Source organism: Loxodonta africana, chromosome 3 (assembly GCF_030014295.1).
Source record: "Loxodonta africana isolate mLoxAfr1 chromosome 3, mLoxAfr1.hap2, whole genome shotgun sequence".
NCBI lineage: Eukaryota > Metazoa > Chordata > Mammalia > Proboscidea > Elephantidae > Loxodonta > Loxodonta africana.
The window spans coordinates 32,437,041-32,464,072 of NC_087344.1; the positions used below are offsets into that span (position 1 = coordinate 32,437,041).

General features: G+C 49.3%; 1 protein-coding gene across 7 annotated transcripts in view; it reads left to right on the top strand.

Moving 5' to 3' along the window:
* MYO9B (myosin IXB) overlaps window positions 1-27,032 on the top strand; it is an 88,834-nt gene that overhangs the window by 27,415 nt on the left and 34,387 nt on the right. For all 7 annotated transcript variants that reach the window (XM_064280938.1, XM_064280931.1, XM_064280934.1 and 4 more), the window contains exons 3-13: window positions 2,758-2,852; window positions 7,897-7,959; window positions 10,119-10,218; window positions 12,480-12,580; window positions 15,509-15,638; window positions 16,956-17,045; window positions 18,245-18,361; window positions 18,572-18,706; window positions 21,373-21,494; window positions 24,813-24,954; window positions 25,757-25,961. In XM_064280938.1, the coding sequence (XP_064137008.1) occupies window positions 2,758-2,852; window positions 7,897-7,959; window positions 10,119-10,218; window positions 12,480-12,580; window positions 15,509-15,638; window positions 16,956-17,045; window positions 18,245-18,361; window positions 18,572-18,706; window positions 21,373-21,494; window positions 24,813-24,954; window positions 25,757-25,961 (1,300 nt within the window). The remainder of the gene's footprint in view (window positions 1-2,757; window positions 2,853-7,896; window positions 7,960-10,118; window positions 10,219-12,479; window positions 12,581-15,508; window positions 15,639-16,955; window positions 17,046-18,244; window positions 18,362-18,571; window positions 18,707-21,372; window positions 21,495-24,812; window positions 24,955-25,756; window positions 25,962-27,032) is intronic.

Sequence of the window (27,032 nt, forward strand, 5' to 3'; positions counted from 1 at the left end):
GTAACCAAAACACCAGTTGCTGTTGAGTCAGCCCCAACTCATAGCAACCCCACGTGTGTCAGAGCAGAACTGTGCTCCGTAGGATTTTCAGTGGCTGGTTTTGTGGAAGCCGATCACCAGCTCTTTCTTCCTAGTCTGTCTCAGTATCAAAGCTCCACCGTGGAGCTGTCCACCACGGGTGACCGTGCTGTTACTTGAAATACCAGTGGCGTAGCTTTACTAGTTGCCATTCAGTCGACTCCAACGCAAGGCAGTCGCACGTGCGTCAGAGGAGAACTGTGCTGTGTAGGATTTTCAGCAGCTGGTTTTGTGGAAGCAGATGACCAGGCCTTTCTTCACAGGCACCTCTGGGGGTACTCAAACCTCCAACCTTTTGGTTAAACACTCAGCTTAACTATTTGCACCATCCAAGGACTCCCAAAGCCTTTAAGTAAGGTTGTATATATTTTTCCCAATACGAAAAAAAAAAAAATTGTACTTTACATTATGAAGGAGGAAAAGTTGGTTACATGGAAGCCTTCCTCGGGAGAATTTTGCCAGAACTGTGAGGTTTTTCTGGCCTGTGGGAAGGTGGCTTTGGCACCTGGCCCTCCATAGCCTCACCCCCTGGAGGCCACATCCTCCCTCCTTCTTACCTGACCCCACTTGCTCTATCCAGGGGCAGGTTGCACCCCTGTGCCCACATGGGAAAAACAATAGCACCCCACACTGTGAGCACCAGGCTAGCATTTCCTTGTTGGCTCAGACGAGTAATTATACAAACCGGATATTTTTAGACAGGCTGTTGAGACACGCTATGTACTGGGACCCCATACCAGACGCATGAGGTCACCCACTTGGGAGCAGTCAGTGAACGCAGAGCCAGAGCTCAGGATGGTGGCCGTGCTCCCCTCCAACCTAACTCTGTGTCCCCAGAACCCCAGTCCTGGCTGTTTTTCTGGAAATCAGAAATCGCTGTGTAGACCCGTCCCCAGGGTGATACAAATGATCAACTACTTGCCAAGAAAGATGAGAGGCTTGAACGCACCCAGAGGTGCTGTATCTTACTGTCCAAGAGTTGCCATAACAGAAGTCTCAAGAGTGGGTGGCTTTAAAGGACAGAAATGTATTTCCTCACAGTTCAAGGGGAAAAAAAAACCCATTGCAGTCCAGTCGATTCCAACTCATAGCGACCCTATAGGGCAGAATAGAATTGCCCCATAGGGTTTCCAAGGAGCAGCTGGTAGATTCGAACTGCTGACCTTTTGGTTAGCAGCCAAGCACTTAACTACTGCACCACCAGGGCTCTCCTCACAGTTCAGGAGGCTAGAATTCCTGGTGATCTACTTCCGAAAGGTCACTGCCATTGAAAATCCTGTGGAGCAGTTCTACTGTGCACACACGGGCCACCATAAGTTGAACTCACTTGGCTTCAGTTGGTTTTTTTTGGTTGCTGTTTGTTTTTTAATGTGCCTCTCGATTCGTCTCTCATGGTGTGGCCGGAGGGCCTCTCACCTGGGGTCTTTAACCTCCCCCAGCCCCATCTCCTCTCAGCTTCCCTATCCATCCTGGCTCCTTCCCTGCCCATGTTGCCCCAGGGTCCCATCACACCCTTGCCCCTTGTCGATTAAAGCCCCTTGGGTGGTGGGTGCTGGTTGGGAAGAGGCCCGCCGGGGAACCTCGGGGGTGGGAATGTTCTCTGTCGTAATCTGGGTGCAGGTTGGTTGGTTACCTGGGAGGCCTTGAGGGGGAACCTCCAAGCTGCACACTCCTGCACTCAGTGTATCTGACACCTGGAAAAGGTGAAAAATCTCCCTGCTTGTCTTTTCCCCAAATTGCAGGACTCCTTGAAAGCAGACCGTCTTCACCTCCACACCCTCATACCCAGCCAGGGCCAATCAAGTCCTGAGCTTGTATCAGACCGGGGGCCAGTTTCTTCTGTAAAGAGCCCAATGATAAACATGGCAGGCCCTGTGCGCTAGGCCATCTCTGTCGCAGTAACTCTACTTGGCCCAAGTAGCATGACAGCAGCCACAGATGATACGTAAATGAATGGGCATGAGTATGTGTCAATAAAAGTGTGCACCATACGTGTGCACCAGTGTTCGTTGCAGCACTTTTCACAGCAGCCAAAAGGTGAACACAGCGCAGGTGTCCATCAGCAGTTGGATGGACAAACACAATGTGGTCTGTCCATACAATGCAGCATTACTCAGCTGTGAAGAGAAGTCCTGATGCGTGCTGCAACATGAATAAACCTTGAAAACATTACGTTGCGTGAAAGAAGCCAGACACAAAAAGACATAGTGTGTGATTCCATTTATATGAAGTGTCCAGAACAGGCAAATCCGTAGACAGAAGGTAGAGTGGTTGCCTGAGGGTGGAGAAGGGGGACTGACTCCTAATGGGTGTGGAGTCTCCTTTTGGGGTGAAGAGAATGTTCTGGAACTAGATAGGGTGGTAGGTACACAACATGGTGAATATAAGTAATGCCACTGAATTGTACACTTAAAAATTATTAAAATGGCAGATTTTCTCGTTGTGTGTATATTTTAGCACAATAAAAATTTCAACCAAAAGCGTTCCTGGCCCATAAGCTGCAGCGCTGAGCCCAGCCCCACAAGAGGCGCACAGGCTGTGCCAGCAGACCTCCACCACACCCAGGCTGTTTCTGGTCCTTCCCTGCACCCTCAGTGACCCGCGGCACCTCCTGGGGATATGTGTTACCTGCTGCTCGGGGGGAGAACAGCCTGAACATCGGCTTCTGTTTCCCCACAGGCTTTTGGCAACGCCAAGACAGCCCACAACAACAACTCCAGCCGCTTCGGAAAGTTCATCCAAGTCAACTACCTGGAGAGCGGTATTGTGCGCGGGTGAGTGTGGCGCTGTGGGCGTCAGTCTGGGGTCTCGGGGTCCCCGTGGTGGGAGGGCGTGAATGCAGCCGCCACAGCCATCAGCCCAGGGTCTCTGGCCCCATGGGCAGGAGGGGGTGAGTGCAGCCGCTGTGGGTGCCGGCATCAATTTAGGGTTTCAGGGGCCACCACAGTGGGAGGGGGGCAAGTGCAGCCACCACGAGCCCCAGCTTTGATCTGGGGCCTTGGGGGCCCCTCAGGCACTGGCCTAGTGTCTTGGAGTTCCTGCAGGTGGGAGGAAGTGCAGCTGCCCTGGGCGCCTGGTATCAGTTGAGGTCTTGAGAATCCTCGCAGGTGGGAGGGGGTGAGTGGCGGTTGTGGGCAGGCACTCAGCATCACTTTGGCGTCTTGGAGGTACCTACGGGTGGGAGCCAGCCCTTTGTGGGAGCTCAGTGCCACAACTGTGGCTGTGCGAATGTTTGTGAATCATACAGTGAAATGAGTCTGATGTTAAGTCGTTGATGTCTTGGTCTGAGCCAGGTGCTGGTGTGAGATACTTGATGGGTGGGGTGGTGTCTCATCCTGACCCTGAGGTCATCAGACGTTGTGAGACTGGGGGGCCTGGGCACAGAAGGAATAGGTATGATGAGCTTGAGGTGCTCATGTATCGGTTTGCCAGGAACAGGCAATGGCGATTAATTACCCTTATTTCCTGGTCTCAGTGAGATTTCTCATCTGGTCCATCTCGGGTGCCACAGACAGAGTTGGCGTAGACTATGGCCTCTTACCAAGCATATGTCTTAAGCCAGAAGGAGACGTGACCCTGGGTAGCAATGTGAGACAGGTGTCCAGGGAAGTACTGACAGATGAGAGGGTGGGTGAATTCATGAGTGGATGGATAGATGGATGGATGAGTGGCTGGATGGGTGGGTAGATGGATGGATGGATGATGGATTCATGTGTAGATGGATGGGTGGGTGGGTGGGTGGTTGAGTGGGTGAATGGATGAATGGGTGGGTGGGCGGATGGGTGGATCAGTGGGTGGATGGATTCATGAGTGGATGGGTAGATGGATTGACTCATGACTACGTGGATGGGTGAGTAGGTGGATGGATGGATTTGTGAGTGGATGGGTAAGTGGACAGATGGGTGCTTGGGCAGGCGAGTGGGTAGAGTGATAGATGACTAGGTGGGATCACCCAGAAGAAAGACCACTGTCCCGTGCAGCAGCTCTGCTCTCATCCATGCCTTCGCCAAGAGATAGGCTTTTCTGGGCTTTGGACAAAGGCCAGTGATCAGATTTACAAGTGGCCAGACTTGGAAGGTTCAGGAATATACTGGGTTTCTAAGGCAATACCCCTGAGGGTCTCAACCAGCTGGTGCCACCTGAGAGTGACGGGTTCCCAGTGGCAAAGGATCTCAATGACGAGAACCCCTGCAGTGTGCTCCCAAGGATGGTTGTTCTTGATTGAATGAACATTCCCTCCAAAAGGACGTATATATCAACCCCCAGCGAGTGCAGGGACTGGAAGAAAAGGGTTGCGTCTGCTCATATCAGCCAAGGGTCCCCTGCTTGTCAAGAGCTCTTTAGGCTCCACGGGATCTCTGCTCTCGGGGTGGGAGGAGACACTCGCAACAGATATGTGAGGAGGTCCTGGCCCACGAGTGGCAAGGGAGGCTCCATGTCAAGGTGACCCTCAGGCCACCACCCTCGTGCCGCTGAGGGCAAGACAGGAGCACACCGCAGTGTGAGGGCGGCGGGGAGAGGAAGGGCACAGCTGGGGAACAGCACACGTCTACTGAAAAAGGCAAGACAGGAAATACTTTCACATGACTCAGCTCTGCCCTTGCCTCTCAAAGCAGCCCTGGACCGTCCGCAGATTTGGGGGCAGATGGGGCCAGATTGGAGCCAGGGCTTGCCAATCCAGGTCAGGGAGGATGAGCGAGGAGGCCACAGGGGCCCGTGGGGCAAAGTCCAGGCTTGGGAAGTCTGGCACCACTGACATTGTGGGTCCCCTGGCTGCTGTGTGGAGGAATGGATGGATAGATGAATTCATGGGTAGATGGGTAGGTGGGTGGATGGATAGATTCATGAGTGGGCGGTGGATGGATGGATAGATGGATTCATGAGTGGGTGGATGATGGATGGATGGGTAGATGGCCCAGGCTGGCATTGGGGAGACCACTGAGGCCAGGCTGGGCACAGTGGGGCTAGGATTCTGATGAAGTTGGGGGATAGAGCTGGCAGGAGTACTTCACTAACCAGCCAAGGGTCTGAGAAGACAGGGCAGTTCAGGACTCAGCCAGTGATGCCACCACCCTTAACTGAGGCAACAGGGAGGGAATCAAGAGTCAGGCTCGAACTTGCTACATTTGGGGCACCCTCAGGCCACAGTCAGGCACAGAGACAAAAAGTGGGGGCCATCAGTATATTAATTGTATTTTGAGCGATGGAGCTTCCAGGCATCCTCCAGGAGAGTGGCAGCTGGAGAGGAGGCGTCTGGGGTCTGAGTCGGGCATTCTGGAACCAGGTTCCAGGGCCTGGGTGCATGCAAGAATACCTCATATTCAGCTCCTTAGATTCTAGTGGCAGCTGTGGGACTTTTAAAGATCCCGGCAGCACCGTGAGCAGCAGGGTGAGGAGCTCTGACCTTCAACAATTGGGGAGACCCAACTGCCGACTTCCAGAAATAGAGAGGGCAGCAGCCCTTCAGGAAGGAGGAGGCCATTGAGGGTTAGGGACAGAGAGTGGGGATTCATCCAGAGTGTTGAGATTCTTCTCCCTCTCGAAGGCCATTTCAGCAAACTATTCATATTCGCTGCGTGACAGGAAGTTTATTTCCTGAGTCCTTCAGCCTTTGGCCACCACCCCGGCGGTCAGCTTATTGTACTGTGTGGCTTGCGTGTTGCTGTGACGATGGAAGCTGTGCCACTAGTATTTCAAACACCAGCAGAGTCAGCCGTGGTGGACAGATATCAGCAGAACTCGGACATCTAAGACAGACTAGTATAAAGGCCTGGTGATCTGCTTCTGAAAATCAGCCAATGAAAACTATGGATCCCAGCAGAGCATTATCCAGCACACTTGCTTTGGACACATCATCAGGAGAGATGACTTGCTGGAGGAAAACATCATGTTTGGCAAAGCCATGTGTCAGAGTAGAACTGGGCTGCATAGCGTTTTCAGTGGCTGATTTTTCAGATGTGGATCACCAGGCCTTTCTTTCGAGGTGCCTTTGGGTCAACTCGAACCTCCAACCTTTTAGCTAGCAGCCAAGAACATTCCCAGTTTGCATCACCCAGGGACTCCCACCTCCCCCTACCTCCCTCCTTTTCCTCTTAGCCCCTGCCTTGGCTGCTAAGCAAAAAGCTGGAAGTTGGAGTCCATCCAGAGGCACTTTGGAAGAAAGGCCTGGTGATCTACTTCCGAAAAGTCAGCTATTAAAAACCCTATGGAGCACAGTTCTACTCTGACACACATGGGATCGTTGTGTGTCAGTCTAACCCCTGCGTTTTGTTTTTTTTTTTTTAGTTATTTACATTGTATCAAAGGAAGTTACCTTGTACCTAATCATACCACATATATCTTGGTTTGTTAGTGCTACTGTAACAGAAATACCACAAGTGGGCGGTTTTAATTAACAGAATTTATTTTCTCACAGTTTAGGAGGCTAGACATTTCAATGTAGGGCGCTGGCTGTAGGCGAGGGCTCTCTCTGTGGGGGAAGGTCCTTGTCTCAGCTTCTCTAGCCAGCCACCTTGGAGTTTCTGGGCTGGTAGACAGGTCAGCCTCTCTGGTCTTCAGATAGTATTGGTCTGCCCCCCTGTGTCTGCCTTCTTCTGTGCCCAGTCTGTTCTTTATAATTCAAAAATGCTTGGCTTAAAACATACCCTACACTGATTATTGTTGTTGTTAGGTGCCATCAAGTCAGTTCAGACTCATAGCAACCCTGTGTACAACAGAACAAAACACTGCCTGGTCCTGCATCATCCTCACAATCGTTGCTACGTTTGAGCCCATTGTTGCAGCCACTGTGTCAGTCCATCTAACTGAGGGTCTTCCTCTTTTTCACTGACCCTCTACCCTACCAAGCATGATGTCCCTCTCCAGGGTCTGGTCCCTCCTGATAGTATGCCCAAAGTATGTGAGATGATGTCCCGCCATCCTTGCTTCTAATGAGCATTCTGGCTGTACTTCTTTCCAAGACAGATTTGTACGTTCTTTTGGCAGTCCATGGTATACTCAGTATTCTTCGCCAACACCGCAACTGAAAGGGGTTAATTCTTCGGTCTTCCTTATTCATTGTCCAGCTTTCACATGCATATAAGGTGATTAACAACACCATGGCTCTGTCAGGCGCACCTCAGTCCTTAAAGTGACATCTTTGTTCATCTGAGCCTGCACTGATAGAGCCTTATTCCCAAATGGGACCACATCCACAGGTATAAGGGTCAGAACACCAACACACATTTTTAGGAGGCACAATTAAAATCCATGATACACGGTAACAATTATTTCATTTCTTCAAGAAAAAAATACTAAAATTTCAGGGATCACAGTAGAGGCTCCCACACAGATCAGGAGAAAAATGTGGAACAAAATTCAAATTCACAAAGACCAGACTTTCCGGTCTGACGGAGATTGCGGGAACCCCTGAGACTATGGCCACTAGGCACCCTGCTAACTCAGAACTGAAGCCATTCCCGAAGTTCGTCTTTAAGCCAAAGATTAGACAGACCTATAAAACAACCAAAAACACGCGTAAGGAACATTCTTCTTAATTCAGTCAAGTATATGAGACCAAATGGGCAACACCTCCCCAAAAACAAAGAGAAAAAGGTGGGAAGGGTTAGAAAAACTGGATAAATAGACTCAGGGAACCTGGAGTGGAAGAGAGGAGAGTGCTGACACACTGCAGGGATTGCAACCAGTGTTGCAAAACAATTTGTGTATAAATTTTTGAATGAGAAAACTAATTTGCGCTGTAAACTTTCATCTACAGCACAATAAAAAAAAACTTTTTTTAATTAAAATTTAACATTTTATTCCTTTTTCTTTTTACAGAGCTGTTGTCGAAAAATATCTGCTAGAAAAATCTCGCCTTGTCTCCCAGGAGAAGGATGAGAGGTAGGGAGGGGGCGTTTCCCTCACTGATCTTTGAACATCGCACCCAGATCTGTCTTTATCAGTTCCAGGGGGACTTGGAAGTTTGGATTGTACAAACAGTTACTACTAGCCGAAAGGTTGGAGGTTCGAACCCACCCAGGGGCATCTGGGTGCAGGGCTGGCTATCTGCTTCTGAAAGGTCACACACAGCCTTGGAAACCCTATGGAGCATAGTTATACTCTGCACACATGGGGGCACCATGAGTTTCAATCGACTCCACAGCAGCTGGTTTGGTTAATGGTTTGGGATTAGTTATTATGGGGTCTCTGGGTGGTGCAAATGGTGAACTCGTTCAACTGTTAACCAAAAGGTTGAAGGTTTGAGTCCCCCCAGACAGTGGCGTCCCTGGGGTTGATGTCACCCAGTGCAGTAACTCATGGTGTCACCACCCTCCATGGACCTCCTCCCGTACCAGACCATACAGAATCCTTAATAACATTTTTTGTACTGTTACCTGTAAATTGTGACGAGTCCTATATATCAGTCCTTCTTTTCCTTTAATTACTATTTCATTCTCAAAAAAGTTATCAGTATAGGTTCACAAACACTAATTACCACAATATTGTTGCCAAAACACCAGGAAATTTGACAAAATCAGCAACTATAAAAACACCAGCTGCAACAGCATGTGCTTGTAGCACATCCAGATGAAACCATGTGATTCAGAGCGTCATCGTAATTGAGTAAGAATGACAGCTCTGACAGGCGCACGTTAAAAGGTTCAGAACGTAAATTAGCAGAGTTTTAGCCTTGTAGGCATATTGATACATATAAGCTGTGCTGACGAAAAATGTTTTTGTTGTTATAACTAAACCAAAAAACCAAACCCATTGCCATCAAGTCGATTCCAACTCATAGCAACCCTACAGGGATAGTATTATAGACAGTCATTTTGGTGTCACTCCCTGACAGTATCACCCAGTGCCGTCCACACCCCTCTAGCGATGCCACTGCCCCCAAAGGTGCCTCGGAAGAAAGGCCTGGTAATCATCTAAAAAATCACCACTGAAAACCCTATGGAGCACAGTTTTACCCTGACACACATGGGGTCACCATGAGTCGAAGTCGACTTGACAGCAGCTAACATCAACAGCAGCAACAAGGGTAGAAGCATGTGTTCTGAGATCCAGAGAACGTCCCAAGAGGCCGTAGCTGGTCTGTTTTGGACCGTGACCCCCTTCCGAGAATGAGGCCTGCCCTTCCAACATCTTCCCTGGGCCAACTGTCGTAGCCACCAGGCTTGAGCTCCTACCACCTACGCCACCTTTTCATATCCCGCCCGGGGTTTTGCCAAGCAGAATGTCTGCCCAGATGCCTGCCAAAACCTGGTGAGGTCAGAAGACAAACACGCTCCAGAGAAATCTGCTTACTCAAGAAGCCCTTTTTTTTATATTATCGAAAATCTGCATAACAAAATCGACACCAATTCAAAACATTCCCATGTCCAGTTCAGTGACATGAATTACGTTCTTCAAGCTGTGCAACCATTCTCCCTGTCCTTTGCCAAGTTATTCCACCACCACTGACATAAACCCAATGCCTCTAGGCAAACTCCGCCTTCCCCTTCCCTCCCACTCCTGGTAGCTACTAATGATCTTTGGTCTCCACACATTTGCCCGTCCTAGATATTTCACGTAAGTGGGGTCATACAGTATTTGCCCTTTTGCGACTGACTTCACTCAGTATGATGTTTTTAAGGCTCATCAATGTGGAGCCGTATATCAGGACTTCACTTTTCTTTATGCCAAGAAGCCCATTTTTTTAAGACAAGATACGCACTGATTTACCGTTTAAAATTTCTGCATATCTGTGGTCCTAACAGATTGCGCTGAGCTACTAATCTGAAAATTAAGTGGTTTGAGTCTACCCAGAGACACCACAGAATAAAGGCCTGGCTATCTGCTTCCAGAGTATTACAGCCAAGAAAACCCTGTGAAGCACAGTTCTCCTCTGGAACAAACGGGATCGCCATGAGTCGGGATTGACTCAGCAGCAAAGGGCTTGGGATTTTGGTTTTTTCCTCCCTGGAGTGGTCTGTAAAGCAGCATTAAGGTGGTTTGAAGAACAGCAGTTGCTCAGTCCTCTGAAATGCCTTTTCTCCTCTCACTGTGGCCCGCAGGAACTACCACGTGTTCTATTACTTGTTGCTCGGGGTCAACGAGGAAGAACGCCAAGAATTCCAGCTCAGGCAACCAGAAGATTACTTCTACCTCAACCAGGTAAACAGCCCTGAGCACAGCCACAAATGCCCTCTGTGTTCCCCGCCTGCTGGTTTGGGGCCGCCGGGAGCCCATAGGTCATCTGCCCTGGCCATCCTTGGTTCCCAAGCCTGCTCCAAGGAGCCAGAGGAGGTAGCACAAAGGGCCCATTGATTTCCGAGTCCTGGCCCCACCCACCGACTCCGGCCGGAATCTTCCCACATGCCGCCCTTACTGCTTCAGAAACACCCGGACTCCTGATGTACAGAAAGTTTGCTAAGCTGTAAAGGCAGAGGGAACAGTTCCCACAAAACTGTCCTCACCCCAGACACCAGCCATAGGTTCAGGCCCCCCCACCGCAGGACCACCTCCATTTCCTACCAGCTGGCTACAAACTCAGAGGTCCCTCTGGTCACCCCCAGGCTCAGTCATTCAGTAGGATGACTCATGGAACCCAGGGAAGCACTATATCTACGATGACAGTTTTATTTCAGCTAAGGGGTGTGGGTTAAAATTAGCTGAAGAGGCACATGAGCAGGGCCCAGAAGGGTCCCAATGCAGAGCTTCCAGTCTTCCCTTACCCTGGAGTCCTGGACAGGGTGACCTTCTCCGGGCCTTTTGTGTGGCGACATGCATGAATTATTCATGACCAGGGGAGCACCCCCAAGCCTCAGTGTTCAGGGTTATTAGATGGCAATCACAGTGACATGGCTAGCTGCCCACATGGCTGATTTAATCTCCATTCCCTAGAGAGCTCAGAACTGATACTGCTGGCCCAAAGCCCCCATCATAACTCATGTTGTTAGACTGTTATCTCAGTTTTCTAATGTTGCTATAACAGAAATGCCACAGATGGGTGGCTCTAAAGAACGGAAATTTATTTCTTATCGTCCTGGAGGCTAGAAGTCCAAATTCAGGAAGCGGCTCAAGGGGGAGGTCCTTCCTTATGTATTTCAGCTTCTAGTAGCTGCGGGTGCCTGGCCTTGCAGATGCACCTGCCTCCCTCATCCTCAGATGATGTCTGCCACTGTATCTAATCTACTCTAATAACTCAGAAGTGATTAGGTTTAGGACTTACCTTACAGCTATATGGGCTCCTTAACATCACAAAGAAAACCCTCGTCCCAAACAGGATCACATCCAGGGGTGTAGGAGTCAGGACTACAACACATATTTTGGGGGACGCAATTCAGTCCGTGACATTTGTCCAGAGCCCCTAGGTAGAGATACTCTGATCAGGCAGAACCTTTCAGGGGCCTGGAAGTCACCTCCCAGGAGCTGAGGGCCACAGCCAGCCAGACCTCAATTTGGACCAGGCTAATTCTTCACTAGTATCTTAGTCTCCTGGGGCTGCCGTGGCAGAAATACCACAAGTGGGTTCCGGAGGCTAGACATCTGAATTCAGGGTATCAGCAGGCCTGTGCTTTCTCTGTGAGCTCGAGGGGAAGATCTTTCCTCGTCTCTTCCACCTTTTATAACCCTGAGCGTTTCTTGACTTGTAGACAAACCCTCACATGGTGTCTGTCTTCCCCTGTGTCTGTTCCTGTCTGTTTTCCCTCTTTCTGTTTGTTTTGATTTTGTTTTGTGTTTTCCTTTAGTTTCCTAGAGCTGCAGTAACATCAACACTACAAGTGGGTGGCTTTAAAAAACAGAAGTTCATTTTCTCACATTGTTCTGGAGGCTGCAAGTCCAAATTAGGGTCTGGGCCGGGTTTATTCCTCCCTTGTCAGTAGCCCTGGGTGTTCCTTGGTTCTTTGGCTTGTAGACGATCCTCACGTGATGTCTTGCTCCCCCATTTCTGTGTCTCTTTCTCGTCTGCTCTTCTTACAACCAGGGCTTTGAACTGGTTCCTTCTAGTTGAAACCCTTGCTGAGAATTTACTTTTCTAACAAGTCCCCCTAATGCTGCTGGTTAGGGACCAATTCTGAGAACCACTAGTAGAACAGTGGTTCTTAAGATGTATTATATATAAGAATCATCTGGGGATCTTGTTAAACTGTAGGTTTTGATTCAGCGCATCTGGGGTGGAAATGGAAATTCTCAGCAGGGGTTCGAACTGGACTGAACCAGTTGGAAGCCCCGTTTATAACTCAGAAGGGATTAAATTTAAGACCCTCCTACTCTGGTGCACCTCATTAACCCAACCGATAACATCTGCACAGAAAAACCCCCGTATCCCCAAACAAAGTCACGTCCACCAACGCAGCGGTGAGGACTCCACCCTGCCTTTGTGGGGGCCACTGCCCCACCCTAACACCAACACTCGCTGCCCTGTGTTTCAGCACAACTTGAAGATTGAGGACGGGGAGGACCTGAAGCACGACTTTGAGCGGCTCAAGCAGGCCATGGAGATGGTGGGCTTCCTGCCAGCCACGAAGAAACAGTGAGTGTCCATACCCACATTCATTGCCCGCTCCCCATCACTAGCCGGAGACAGGCAGCAAATGGGCCAGCCTGGTAACAATAAACACAGGGAAGGAACTCACACCGTAAGTCAGAAGTCCCCAGGAGTACACATTAAAACCACGTGCAGGGTCCCCCCACACCTGCCAGGAGGGCACAAGTGGACACCCCACCTTGGGAAACAGTGTGGCAGTGTCTACTACAGCTGGGTATACAAAATTAAATGCTCCCACCTGTTTGCCAAAGAGGCCCACGAGGGCCCCCAGCAGCCTTGTTTGTAGTCACCAGAAAACTGCAGAGCCTCTGGGTGGCACAAAGGGTTAAGCGCTCGGCTACAAGCTGAAAGGTTGACAGTTTGCGTTCACCTAGAGGCACCTCGAAAGAAAGACCTAATGATCTCAGCCATTGGAAACTTTGTGGAGCAGTTCTACTCTGAAACACATGGGGTCACTTCGAGTCGGAGTCTAGTCTACAGCAATTTAAAAAATAAAGAAAAACTGCAAACACCCTTGTCTTGGTCTCCTAGGGCAGCTGTTACAAAATACCACAGGTGGGTGGCTTTAAAGAAGTTGTGGAGGCTAGAAGTCTGAATTCAGAGTGTCAACAGGGCCTGAGCTCACTGTCAGCTGTAGGAGAAGGTCATCCCTTGTCTCTTTCACCTTTGATAGCCCCTGGCTTCCTCGACTCATAGATGTGTCTTCACGCTGCCTCTGTCTTCCCTCTGTGTGTCTCACTGTGTCTCTTCTGCTTTTTTATAAGACACTTCTCAGAAGGGATTAGGTTTAGGACCCACCCTACTCTGGCATGACCTCATTAACATAAAAAAGAAACACCTGTTTCCGAACAGGGTCACATCCACAGGTACAGAGGTTAGGATTCCAACACATATTTTGGGGGACGCAGTTCACTGTCTAACACCCTATTTCCGAACAGGGTCGTATTCATAGGTGTAAGGGTTAAGATTTCCACATAACTTTTTGGGGGACGTAGCTCAATCCCTAATGTCCTGAAATGATCATCAATGGGGAATTAAACCTATACACAAACTACAATATATCCACGTGCAGGGTCAGGGGGACGGCAGACTTTCTCTGTAAAGGGCCAGAGAGTAAAGATTTTAGGGTTTCCCATCCCTAATGTCCTCAAATGATCATCAATGGGGGATTAAACCTATACACAAACTGCAATATATCCACGTGCAGGGGCAGGGGGACGGCAGACTTACTCTGTAAAGGGCCAGAGAGTAAAGATTTTAGGGTTTCCCAACCAGGCAGTCTCTTGCATTTTCTTCTTTACGTTTTGTTTTTTAACAATCTTTTAAAAGCTTAAGAACCATTCTTAGCTGTGGGACTATACAGAGAAGTAGGCTCTGGGCCAAATTTGACCCCCAGGCCATAGTTTGCAAACCACCAAAATATTCCGTGTCAGCAGTTCTCACCCAGGGGCGACTTCTGCGATGTCTGTTGACATTTTTGATTGTCAAACCTCAGGAAGGGAATGGGTGGAGACCAGGGATGCTGTCAACATCCCAGAGTGCACAGGGTGGCTGCCACCACAGAGAATGTTCCAGAACCAAATGTCGATAATGCCAAGGTGGGAAAACTGGTCTGCAGTGATAAGAATTGACCAACTATTGGTACCTGGGGATCCCTGGGTGGCGCAAATTGTTTGCACTTGACTGCTAACCAAAAAGTTGGTGGTTCAAATCCATCCAGTGGTGCTGTGGAAGAAAGGCCTGGCAGTCTGCTTCCATAAAGATCACAGCCAAGAAAACCCTATGGAGCTCAGTTGTGCTGTATAAAACATGGGGTCACTATGAGTCCAAATCGACTCAACAGCGGCAGGTTTATTGCTACCTGCAGTGACATGGATGACACCCCACACCCTACTCCAGCCCCCAACACAGTCTCTCGGTGACAGGCCTGATACAGGTACATAAACCTCACTGACATCAAGTTCACAGATGGTTGGAAGTGTGAACAGTGGTTCCTCTGCAGGGAGGAACCAAAGGGTCCCTGGGCCAACACGTTCTATTTCTTGGTCTGCATGCTAGGTACAGGGATCTGTATGTCATGTTCACACCTAGAAATTGAATGCTTTTCAATATCTGTGCAATCCCTTATTAAAAAAAAAAAAGTTTCTATCTTTCTACAATTATAAAAACGATTATCATTTCTTTATAATAAAAACAAAGCATGTTCATTTAAGAGTTGTAAAATTGGAGTCCCTGGGTGACGCAAATGATTGCTAGCCGAAAAGTTGATGGCTCGAACACACCCAAAGGCCCCTGAGGAGAAAGTCTTGGTGATCTGCTTCTGAACGGCTACAGCCCTGAGAACCCTGCGGAGCACAGTTCTGCCCTGCACACATCAGGTTGATAAAATAACGGTGAAACCTGTGAGTGCTGGAACTTGGTGAGACCGCCTTGTTTTTCCACATCTTGCAAGTTTTCTGCCTTTGACGAGGTCCAGTCTTAACAGCTATCTTTTGCTCATTTTAGGAGAAAATATTTGAGTTTTTCTTATCTGATGGGTTTCTACCTTACTGTTTCCAGCTTTCACAGGTTTTACTGTACTTATTTTTTTTTTATTAGAAAAGGAGGAAAAAATCACCCATGCTTCCAATTTTTGACAGTAATCGCTGTCTAATGCTTTGGTATATATTTTTCATGAATTCATAAAAAATATTTTTTAAAAGCTCCCATTCAAAAAAAAAAAAAAGTCAAAAGGACCTTCTACCAGCCTTATTCCATGGAGGGAGCAAGTCCTGGAGAGGTAGACCCAGCCTTTCTCAGACTTTGTTCTGTTGGGCGCTTGCTGGTTTTACTAATGAAATGCTGCTTTTCTGGAAGTTTCCATGGCCTGGTGACATCAGGAACAGTCCTAACTTTGCCCCTTTTCATCCCAAGGATTTTCTCCGTCCTCTCGGCCATCCTGTACTTGGGCAACGTCACCTACAAGAAGAGGGCCACGGGCCGTGACGAGGGGCTGGAGGTTGGGCCCCCGGAGGTGCTGGACACGCTCTCCCAGCTCCTGAAGGTACTACCCACTCTCAACCCTGTGCCCCACCCAAGCTTGGACAAGGCATGCCTGCTGGCCTCCACCCAGGACTTCCTGCTTGCCCCTCCTTTTGTAACCGCGACCTGCGTCCTGCTTCCTCCCAACCTCTTTGCCATGTCCCTCCCTCATTTCTGATGACCTCCTTGTGCGGGGGCACCCAACACTGCACCTCCCAGTTCTCAAGGGAAAGACTCTTAAATGATAATGTGACCAGCAAGGTCATCTTGTTGTGGAACCTGCCATCCATGATCCAGGGGCTTCACTGGGGACAATTTTGCCCCCTTGGCAACATTTGTGGTTGTCATGACTAGGGGAGGGGTGCCACTGGCATCAAGTGTGTGGAAGCCAGGGAAGCTGCTAAACACCCTACAGTGCACAGGACGGCCCCACCACACAGAATGATCCAGAACCAAACATCAACAGTGCTGAGGTGGACAAACCCTGCTTTAGCATGAGAGACCCTATCTTTCCGTCTGTCTTCTCTGTTTATCTGCCTCTCTACCTACCTACTTATCCACCCATCTACTTATCTTCCCCTGGTTACCTATCTGCCTACTATCAACCTACCTGTCTGTATTCCACTGTTTCTCAGCCAATGGTGATTTTGCCCCATAAGTACGCTCAGCAATGTCTGAGGACATTTTAGATTGTCATGACGGGTGGTGCTACTGGCACTCAGTGGGTGAAGGCCAGAGAGGCTACTCAGTACCCTACAGTGCCTAGGACGACCCCACCACAAAGAATGACCTAAAACGAAATGTCATAGTACCTAGATTGGGAAGCCCTGGCCCAGTCATTGTTTCCTAAGTGTGCATTCTCCCCTGTGGCCCCTCTTAAGCACAGCGTGCCTGTATCCAGATTCCAAGGCTGCAGAAATGTTCGTCAGCAGGATGAGTGGGTGCAGGTCTCCTGGGAGGTGACACCAAACTCCACCCTGCTCCTACTTCTGCTGCAGGCGGGGAGAGGTGGTGGGTCTCCAGGGGGCTATCCCTGCGGAAGGTCCAAGCCCAGGCTCAAGCAGCGATGGCTCCAAGTGCGGGTTGCCAGGCACTGTCTGGCCACACGGCTGCCCTCACACCCAGGCCTGTGTGGCATACCCTGGGCTGTCAACCTTGAGCGTGGAGCTAGCCTACGGAATGAGAATTCTGTGATCCACCAGCACGTCACAGATAGGCTACCCTGCGCATGGGCCACTTTGGGATCCGTCCACCTTCTTGCCAGGTACAACAGGGATGCTGGCCATTCCCAACAAGCTCCTCACTGCCCTTTTTCCTCTTCCCCTGGACGGTGAAACAGGTGAAGCGAGAGATCCTGGTGGAGGTTCTCACTAAGAGAAAAACGGTGACTGTAAACGATAAGCTCATCCTGCCCTACAGTTTCAGCGAGGTGAGCATGGCCCCGGGCCCCCACCTGAAAAGTTGAGTGGGCCAGCCATTCGGAAAGAGCAGGCGCAGGTGGCCACTTCACATCCCCGGGGTGACAGTAGAAAAACTTGGCAGTGCCTCTGGCCATCGTGTGTATACGAGCATGGCACTGTTTAAACAGCAAATTGCAGTGGGGGCCAAATCCAGTCCCCTATTTGTGTTTGTAAATAAAGTCTTATTGACACACAGGCACACACATCCATTTACATATTGTCAGTGGCAGCTTTTGGAGTTCCTGAGTGGTAACAAATGTCCATGCACTCGGCTGCTGACTAAAGGTTGGAGGGTTGAGTCACCCAGAGGTGCCTCAGAAGAAAGGCCTGGCAGTCTGCTTCTGAAAAATCAACCATTGAAAACCCTATGGAGCACAATGCTACTCTGACACACATGGGGTCACCTTGAGTCATGGTTGACTCCACGGCAGCTGGTACTAATAAATCTGCCTTCACATTACAGCAGCAGAGTTAAGTTGTCGCGACAGAGATTGTCTGGCTCACAAAGCCACAAATATTTACTATTTGACCCTTTGCAAGAAAGGTTTATCGACCCCTGGACTCAAGCATGACCTTTAAGACCATTTCGTGGACTCCTATCCTGTGAGTCTTAGGCCAGACCCCCTAAATGTTGATAAGGTTCCTCCCTCTGGCCTTGGCCCCAGCTGAAGTGTTTTCTTCCTGGCATGTCTTTCTTGCAATTTTATATCTCAGGAGTCAGCGTGGCCAGCTGCATGTAGCTTGGATCGTAGCAGGATCTACTTGGCCAGGGAGGTTTCTAGTCGATGGAAGCCCCTCCCTCGTTGGGAAGCTGTTTGAGCATTTTAAATGGTCACTGTAGATAGCCTAGAGTTCCTGGGTGGTACAAACAGAAAGGTTGGAGGTTTGAGTCCACCTAGAGGCACCTTGGAAGAAAGGACTGACAGCTTACTTCCGAAAGGTCACAGCCTTGAAAGCACTGTGGAGCACAGTTCTACTCTGACACACAAGGGGTCCTCACGAATCAGGGTCAACGTGACGGCAACCAGTTAGGTCCCTGGGTGGTAGGAACTGTGAATGTACTTGGTTGCTAACAAAAAGGTTGGTGGTTCAAGGCCACCATGTGGTGCCCTCCCTTTCTGTGTGATGCTCTCTCTTCCGTGTGACATCCCCCTTCCTGTGTCCCTAGGCCATAACTGCCCGTGACTCCATGGCTAAGTCTCTGTACAGCGCCCTGTTTGACTGGATCGTACTGCGGATCAACCACGCCCTCCTTAACAAGAAGGACATGGAGGAGTCCGTGTCGGTGAGTGCCCCCAACTGCTGCAGAACCAGACAGCCTTGGCGTACCTCCTGTGACATCAGACAAGGGCCACTTGCTCCCACCATCAGGCCCCTGTTTCATGATTTGAGGAACCTGGCTAAAATGAACACATAGGGCCTCACAACTGCTCAGGTTGCCACCAACTCCCACAGAATATCCTTCCAGTCAGCCCCACCGTCTCCATTTCCACAGTGCCTGTCCATCGGGGTCCTCGACATCTTTGGGTTTGAAGACTTCGAGAGAAACAGCTTTGAACAGTTCTGTATCAACTACGCCAATGAGCAGCTCCAGTATTACTTCAATCAGCACATTTTCAAACTGGAGCAGGTAAGAAAGCATAATCTAGGTACTTGTCCAGCCCCAAGGGAAATGGAATGTTCTAGAACAGGGAACTGGCACCAGAATTTCCCTCTTCCTGCTGCATTCTCTCCACAAAAAGGAGTTTGGGAAAACCCCACCCAGCCCAGGTTGGGGCAACCAACGGGTATGTCTTCAGCCACAGATCACTCCTCGGCATTATCTTTGCTGAAGAGTCCCAGAGTGGTGGAAATGGTTAAATGCTCGGTTGGTGGTTCAAACCCACCCAGAGGCACGTCAGCAGACAGGCCTGGCGATCTGCTCCTGAAAGGTCACAGCCTTGAAAACCCTATGGAGCAGCTCTACTCTGCACACGTGGGGTCGCCATGAGTTGGGATCAACTCAGTGACAACTAACAACAACAACTTTGGTCAAATGTGCAAGTCGTTTTAATGGGACAGACCAGAGGGGCATTTGAGGGATTTGCAGTGGCTGATGGTATTGATGATCTATTTCACGTGTTTTTTCTCTGCTAAATATGCAGCCATCTGCTCATTTCTTATCCTTCACAGTGACAATTCTGACAGAAAAACCTGATGGCTTTATGTAAATATTTAGCTGATTTTAGAATTAAGCCTTTGGCTGCTGAGCACTTGAGGTGTGACTGATCCAAATTGAGATGTGCACAAACCGTAAAAATACAACAGATTTAGTAAACTCGTTCTCGTTGTTAGCTGCCATCAAGTCAGCTCTGACTCACGGCAACACCATATACAAAGGATGAACCATTGCCTGTCCTGTGCCGTCCTCAGATCGTTGGCATATTCGAGTTCATTGTTACAGCCACTGTGTATTTTGAGTGCCTTCCAACCTAGGGGTCTCACCTTTCAGCACTGAATCCAACAGTATTCATAGTGTTTTCAATGATGAATTTTTGGAAGTGGATCTCCAGGCCTTTCTTTCTAGTCTGTCTTAGTCTAGAAGCTCTGCTGAAACCTGTCCACGGAGAGTGACCCTGCTGGTGTTTGAAATGCCAGTGGCATAGATTCCAGCATCACAGCAACACGCAAGCCACCACAGTAGGACAAGATGGGTGGTGGTTCGAAGATTTGATGTGGGGGAAAAAAAAGAACGTGAAATATCTCATTGATAATTTTTTTATATTGATTGCATGTTGAAATGGTAATACTTTGGCTCTATTGGGTTAAATTAAATATATTGTTAAAATTAATTTCACCTTAAAATTATTTTTTAATTAATTAAAAGCTAAAAATTGTTTCCTTTTATTTTCTTAATGTGGCTCTTAGAAAATTTATGGGGCAGTGTTGGTTCAGTGGTAGAATTCTTGCCTCCCATGCAGGAGACCTGGGTTTAATTCCTGGAAAGTACACCTGATCACAACGACCACGCATCGTCAGTGGAGCTTTGTGTGTTGCTATGATGCTAAACAAGCTTCCACAGAGCTTCCAAACTAAGAGAGACTAGGAAGAAAGGCCTGGTGATTGACGTCGAAAATCCATCATTGAAAACCCTATGGATCCCAGTGGTCCAATCTGCAACTGATCACGAGGATGGCGCCAGACCTGGCTGTGCTTCATTCTCTTATGCCTGGGGCTGCCATGAACCGAGGGCCAACTCCATGCCAGCTAACAATGACAACATTAAAAAATTTAAAATCATACAGGCGACATGCATTATATTTCCACTGGGCAGCACCTCTCTGAATCAGGGGTCAGCAAACTATGACTCAAAAACCAAATCTAGCCGCAGCTCCTGGTTTTGTCAATAAAATTTTATCAGCAGCCATGCCCGTTAATCGACATTGTCAACAAGCAGAAAAACTCACACTCTGTTTGAAGTTAAAGCAAAGAGTTTTATTAAGGGAGAAAACAACTCATGAATTGAGGAACAGGGTCAAGAGGCTGTCAACACCTGTGCTCCACAAGAGATCACGCAGGGCTTAAATATTAAAATATCAGGAACTAACAGTAAAAACTACTCTGATTGGCTAGCTAAAGTAAGTTCTTCTGATTGGCTGTTTTCAGTAAATCATTAAGAATATACTCCAAGTTCGTTGTGTGAGCACTTTTCTGCATATTAGTTGCTCAGCTGTCAACCACATTCTCCTGAGGGCAAGCTACCTCTCCTTTGTTTGCCCACCAACGTTACACCTTCTCAGAAACAGAGGCGGAGCCTATGACAGAATGGAGTCCAGGTCAGACCTTGTGTAAGCCGTTTTAGTCATGCCGAGCACCCCAGATTTTGGAGTGCCCTCACACAATGTGTTGTCTGCAGCTGCTTTCAAACTACAACTGCAGAGTTGAGTCATGGCAACAGAGACCATGTGCTCTGTAAAGCCAAAAATACCAACTCTCCGACCCTTTACAGAGAAAATTTGCTGACCCCTCGTCCCTGGGTGGTGCAACCAGTGAACGCACTCAACTGCTAACTGAAAGGTTAGAGGTTCAAGTCCACCCAGAGGCACTTCAGAAGAAAGGCCTGGCGATCTACTTCTGAAAAATGAGCCACTGAAAACCCTATGGAGCACAGTTCTTCCCTAACACACATGGGGTCACCATCAGTGGGGGTCGACTCAACAGTAACTGGTAGGCTACACTGTGGTTTTCAGCACCCTGCTCCGATAGGCGTCAGAGAGTTGCTCCTCTTTCCTGTCGGTAATTATTGTTGCCCCGCAGGAGGAGTACCAGAGTGAAGGCATCACCTGGCACAACATCGACTACACAGACAATGTGGGCTGTATACACCTCATCAGCAGGAAGCCCACCGGCCTCTTCTACCTGCTGGATGAGGAGAGCAGGTGAGTGCCTGTCTTTGTCTCCTAGAGCTACTGTAACAAAAATACCACAAGTGGATGGCTTTAATGAAGGGAAACTTATTTTATCACAGTTCAGGAGGCTTAGAAGTCTGAATTCAAGGCACTGGCTCTAGGGGAAGGCTCTCTCTGTCCACTGTGGAGCAAGTTTCTTGTCTCAGCTTCTCTGTGTTCTTCTCAGCACTCCTTGTTGATCTCCACATGGAATCCCTTTCCCGAATTTCTACTTCTTTCTGTGCCTGATCCACTCATATCTCAAAAGTGGTTGGTTTAGGGCCCACCCCTACACTGATAGGGCCTCATGAACATAACAAAGCCCTGTTCCCAAATGTGACTTATTGGAGCCGTGGAGGTGCGATGAACCCTCAAAACGGTTGCCCTGAGATCATCTTTAAACCTTAAGCCAAAAATATCCCGACAGCTTCTTAAAACCATAGTTTAGCTTAGCTGGTAAAGAATGTCTGCCTTGAGCATTATGTTGTTTTAAGAACTGTCTGTATGGGATCAGACTGACAACAGCAACCAAAAGGTCAGATAGGAAGCTGGGGTGGTGGGGGGCAGTGAGTTTATGCTAGTGGTGGAGGAACAGTTCAGAAAAGGAAGGTGAGAAGGGTTGCACAACTTGAATGTAATTGATGTCACTGAATTGTACATGTAAAAATGGTTGACTTGGTGTACGTTCTGCTGTGTGTATTCTCACCAACAACAAAGAAAATAAATCATAATAAAAAAAAGGTTGGCTTAGGACCCACCCTACACTGATGTGGCATCATTAACATAACAGAGGAAACCCTATTCCCCAATGGGATCACAGCCACAGGTGTAGGGGTTAAGATTTACAGCACATATTCTGGGGGACACAATTCAATCCATAACGCATTCTCTGGCTCAGAACTCACTGCCAAGCCTCAGTTCCCTCGTTTGCTGTGTGGAATCATGAGTCTCACCTGGCTGCCGGGGGTGAGGGCAACAGGGGCGTTTATGAAGTGCCTCGCTCATGGGCACCAGCTGCAAGCCTGACATTGGGGTCACACTGATAAGGTCCCCATGAGCTTGGGGGGAGTGTCAAGTGAATTAGACACAGCTCCCACCTCCAACTGTGTCCCCATCCAGGGCAGAAGACAGCACCTCCATTTGTGGCTGGGACATAGATGAGGAACATTCTGATGGACAAGAAGGGACGGGGCATGTTAGGAAGAATGAAATCGCGCTTTCTAGGAGGCCCCCTGGACTGGGATGGGGCAGGTGTGTATGGACAAACCATCCACCTAGGATCGGGCCTGGTTTTATTTAGAACCTAGCTTATTTTTGTTCATTGTGTCTATATAGCTGGGCAAATCCTAGGACAAGAGAGATATTGAAGACTCGGCTTACCAGCTCTACATTTCACTTTGCTCATCTATAAAGTAATAGTAATACCTACTTACAGTGCTACAGCTGCTAACCAAAGGGTCGGCAGTTTGAATCCGCCAGGTGCTCCTTGGAAACTCTATGGGGCTGTTCTACTCTGTCCTATAGGGTCGCTATGAGTCGGAATCGACTCGAAGGCACTGGGTTTTTTGGGGGGTTATAGGGCTGTCGTGAGATTGAATTTAAGCTAAGGCTTGTAGAACCCCAATCACATAGAACACGTATACAATAAATGTTAGCCATTGTGATAAAAGGAACCCCTGGGTGGTCCACACGGTGAACGCACTCAGCTGCTAACTCAAAGGTTGGAGGTTCAAGGCCACCCAGAGGTGCCTCAGAAGAAAGGCCTGGTGATCTGCTTCTGGAAAATCACCCATTGAAAACCTGACAGAACACAGTTCTACACACATGGGGTCGCCACCAGGAGCTGGGATCTACTCGTCGGCAACTGGTATTACGATTTTTTTGGCTTTTTTTGTTTTGATTCCGGAGTTTTGTGGCACCCCCTTGGATAGTGCGCGCCAGGCAAGCGTCTTGCTCTCACACCACCCGTGTCGCAGCCCTGGAAACGATGACCTTTGTAGCTGCAGAGTCTCCACCTCCTCACCCCCCTCACAGCCCGCTGAGCCGCATCAGGGTCCAGAGGCTCAGGCACCCCCTGCATCTGTGGTGAGCTTGGCAGAGGCGGGTGCGCCGAGGCTACTATGACATTTCCTTCCTGGGAGGCAGGAGCAGCCAGGTACAAGGAGCCCCTTATCCTGCCCTGCCATCCCTCCCCAGACAGAACAGAGCTTTGCTTCAGCCCAGGCTCTCCCTTCTCCAGGAGCTGGACAGCCCCCTCCAGGACATGGCATCCAGGTACAGATGGACCTGGGACCAGAAGTTGCTCCGCAGTCGGCCAGGTCCAGGCCTTGCCCAGGCTAGTGTTTGTAGACACTGCAGGCCTGGTCAGCAGTCCCCAGAAAACAACGAGGGGCCTCATGGACCAGGTGTTTGCTCAGCTCGCCCATAGCCCTGCGGCCCGAACCTCATCCCTTCACCATGGTGCAACCATCACCACTGTCCATTTCCAACTGTTTTTCATCACCCCAAAAGAGGACCCTGTACCTGCCATCAGTCACTCCCCGCCCCCCTCCCGCCAGCCCCTGGCAGCTGCCAGGCCACTTTTTCTCTCTCTGCATGTGCCCCTTCTGGACATCTCACATAAATGGGATCATACGATGTGTGGACTTATGTGTCTGGCTTCTCTCACTGAGCGTCACGTTCTCAGGGTTCATCCATGTTATAGCATGCCAGAGCTTTACTCCTTCGTGTGACTGAGTAATATTCCACTGTGTGGATGGCCCTCATCGTGTTCATCCATTCATCTGCTGATGGACGTTTTGGTTGTCCCACCTTTTGGCTGTTGAGAGTATTGTGGCGACCATTGGTGCCTAAGTGTCTGTTTCAGTCCTTGCTTTCACTTCTTTTGGGGATATACCTAGGATTGGGATTGCTGGGTCACACGGTAGCTGTGTGTGTTCAGCTTCTTGAGGAACCACCATATTGTTCTCAGCAGCTGCACCATTTAACATTCCCACTGGCGATGAATGGGGTTTCCTGTTTCTCAGCATCCTAACCCTCAGTGTCTTTCTGCCAGGCTGTGAACGCAGCTGCTGGCAGCAGGTAGCAGGCTTCCGGCATACTCAGCATGTGGCGATGGTGCTCACTCACCGTTTCGTTTCCATGGCCATCATCCACAGCTCTGCCAACGGCACCCTGTGCCAGAAGAGTTCCCAGGGACGCCTGCCTGCACAGAATGTTCTGGCACCTGCCTGTCTGCACATGGCATGGAGTCCAGAGCACATGACTGGTGGCTTTCCTGCCACTGAAGGGCCTACGTTCTCTCCCCAGCTTCCCGCACGCCACGAGCCAGACCTTGCTGGCCAAGTTCAAGCAGCAACACGAGGACAACAAGTACTTCCTGGGCACGCCTGTCATGGAGCCTGCCTTCATCATCCAGCACTTCGCAGGGAGGGTCAAGTACCAGATCAAGGTGCGTGTCCATTGTGGGGCCCCCGCAGAGGCAGCCAAGCCCAGGGCAGAAACCTCTTGTGTCTGGGCTTACTCAGGCCAGGCACGTTTACCCAGGAGTTTCTGGGTGCACAAATGGTTCTCATGCTTGGCAGCTAACTGAAAGGTTGGTAGTTCAAGTCCACCCAGAGGTACCTTGGAAGAAAGGCCTGGTGGTGTAGTGGTTAAGTGCTGTGGCTGCTAACCAAAAGGTCGGCAGTTCGAATCCACCAGGCGCTCCTTGGAAACTCTATGGGGCAGTTCTACTCTGTCCTGTAGGGTCGCTATGAGTCGGAATCGACTTGACGGCAGTGGGTTTTTTCAGTATGGGGTCACCATGAGTCAGAATCAACTCCCTGAAAACAGGTTTTTTATTTTTTGTTTTCTTATACCTACTGATAGTCCCTGGGTGGTGTAAACGTTGAACCCACTTAGCTGATAACCAAAAGGTTGGAGATTCAAACCCACCCAGAGGTGCCTTGGAAGAAAGGCCTGGCAGTCTACCAATTATTGAAAAAACCAATTATTGAAAAACCCTACAGAGTGCAGTTCTGCTCTGACATACATGGGGTTACCACAAATCAGAGTCAAGTTGACAGCAACTGGTTTGTTTTTGTTTTGCCCTATGCTAGATGCTGGGTGGGCTTCAGGGCCTCTAACCCTACCCTAGACCCTCATCTTCATGGTCGGAGGGCCCCTAGTGGGAACTGCTCTGTGTGATTGAGACCCCACCTGCACCCCCACCCCTCCCTGTACCCACCTCATTCCTCTCCCTTCCCCAACAGGACTTCCGGGAGAAGAACATGGACTACATGCGGCCCGACATCGTGGCTCTCCTGCGAGGTAGTGATAGCTCCTACGTACGCGAGCTTATCGGCATGGACCCGGTGGCCGTGTTCCGCTGGGCCGTGCTGCGGGCCGCCGTGCGTGCCATGGCCGTGCTGCGGGAGGCCGGGCGGCTGCGAGCCGAGAGGGCCGAGAAGGCTGCAGGTAAGCAGAAGGAAGGGGCCGCCGTCCAGCTCTTGTCGAGAGTTGTTGGCTGCCATCAGGTCGCCCCTGACTCATGGTGACCCCACGCACAAGAGAACGAAACGCTGCCCAGTCCCACGCTATGGCCGATTGGCTTTGGGTCAGACCGTTGTGATCCACAGAATTTTCATGGGCTGATTTTCAGAAGTCGATCCAGGCCTTTCTTCCTAGTCCGTTTTAATCTGGACACTCACCTGAAACCTGCTCAGCATCATAGTAACACACAACCCTCCACTGACAGACGAGTGGTGGTTGCATGTGCGGTGCGTTGGCCGGGAATGGAACCCAGGTTCACTCCCCCTCCTCCCCTCCCCATCCCTAGCACCCATTGGTCTACTTCCTGTTTCTGGATTTGCCTGTTCTAGACATTTCATATAATGGAATCAGATAATACATGGCCCTTTATGTCTGGCTTCTTTCAGTGAGCATCATGTTTTCAAGGTTCATACACGTTGTAGGGTGTTATTGCTTCATTCCTTCTCATGGCTGAGTAATCCATTGTGTGGGTGGACATTTGGGTTGTTTCCACCTGCTGATGATTGCGTTGATTTGGTTTGGTTTGGTTTTCCTGAAAGCACAATCAAGACTGGATTACTAGCCAAAACCCTCTAATTGTGAGCTAGAGTGTATTTGGGGCCTGTTGGGGTCATGTCCTTCACTTGAGGTGTATGTTTTAACCTTGCCCATTCCCAGAAGGTGGGAATGCATGTCCCCATTTTTCCAATAAGGAACCTTCTAGAAGGGCTGAGTGACTCTCACCCAGGGTTGCATGGTGCCCCTCAGGGCTATATTTCATGGAGATTATTGATTAAAAGGAACTCAAAGATAAAACCTTTATAAAAAATGGGGAATACATGGTACTCTTTCGGGGGGCATCAGCCACTTCAAAATTCTCTGCTCTGCCCAAACTTGAGTCATATGTTGTTTTTGTTTTTTTTATTGTATTTATTTTGTTACTTTTGTTGAAAATGTACATAGCAAAAACATACACCAATTCAAGTTTCTCTTTGTACAGTTAAGTGACATTGATCA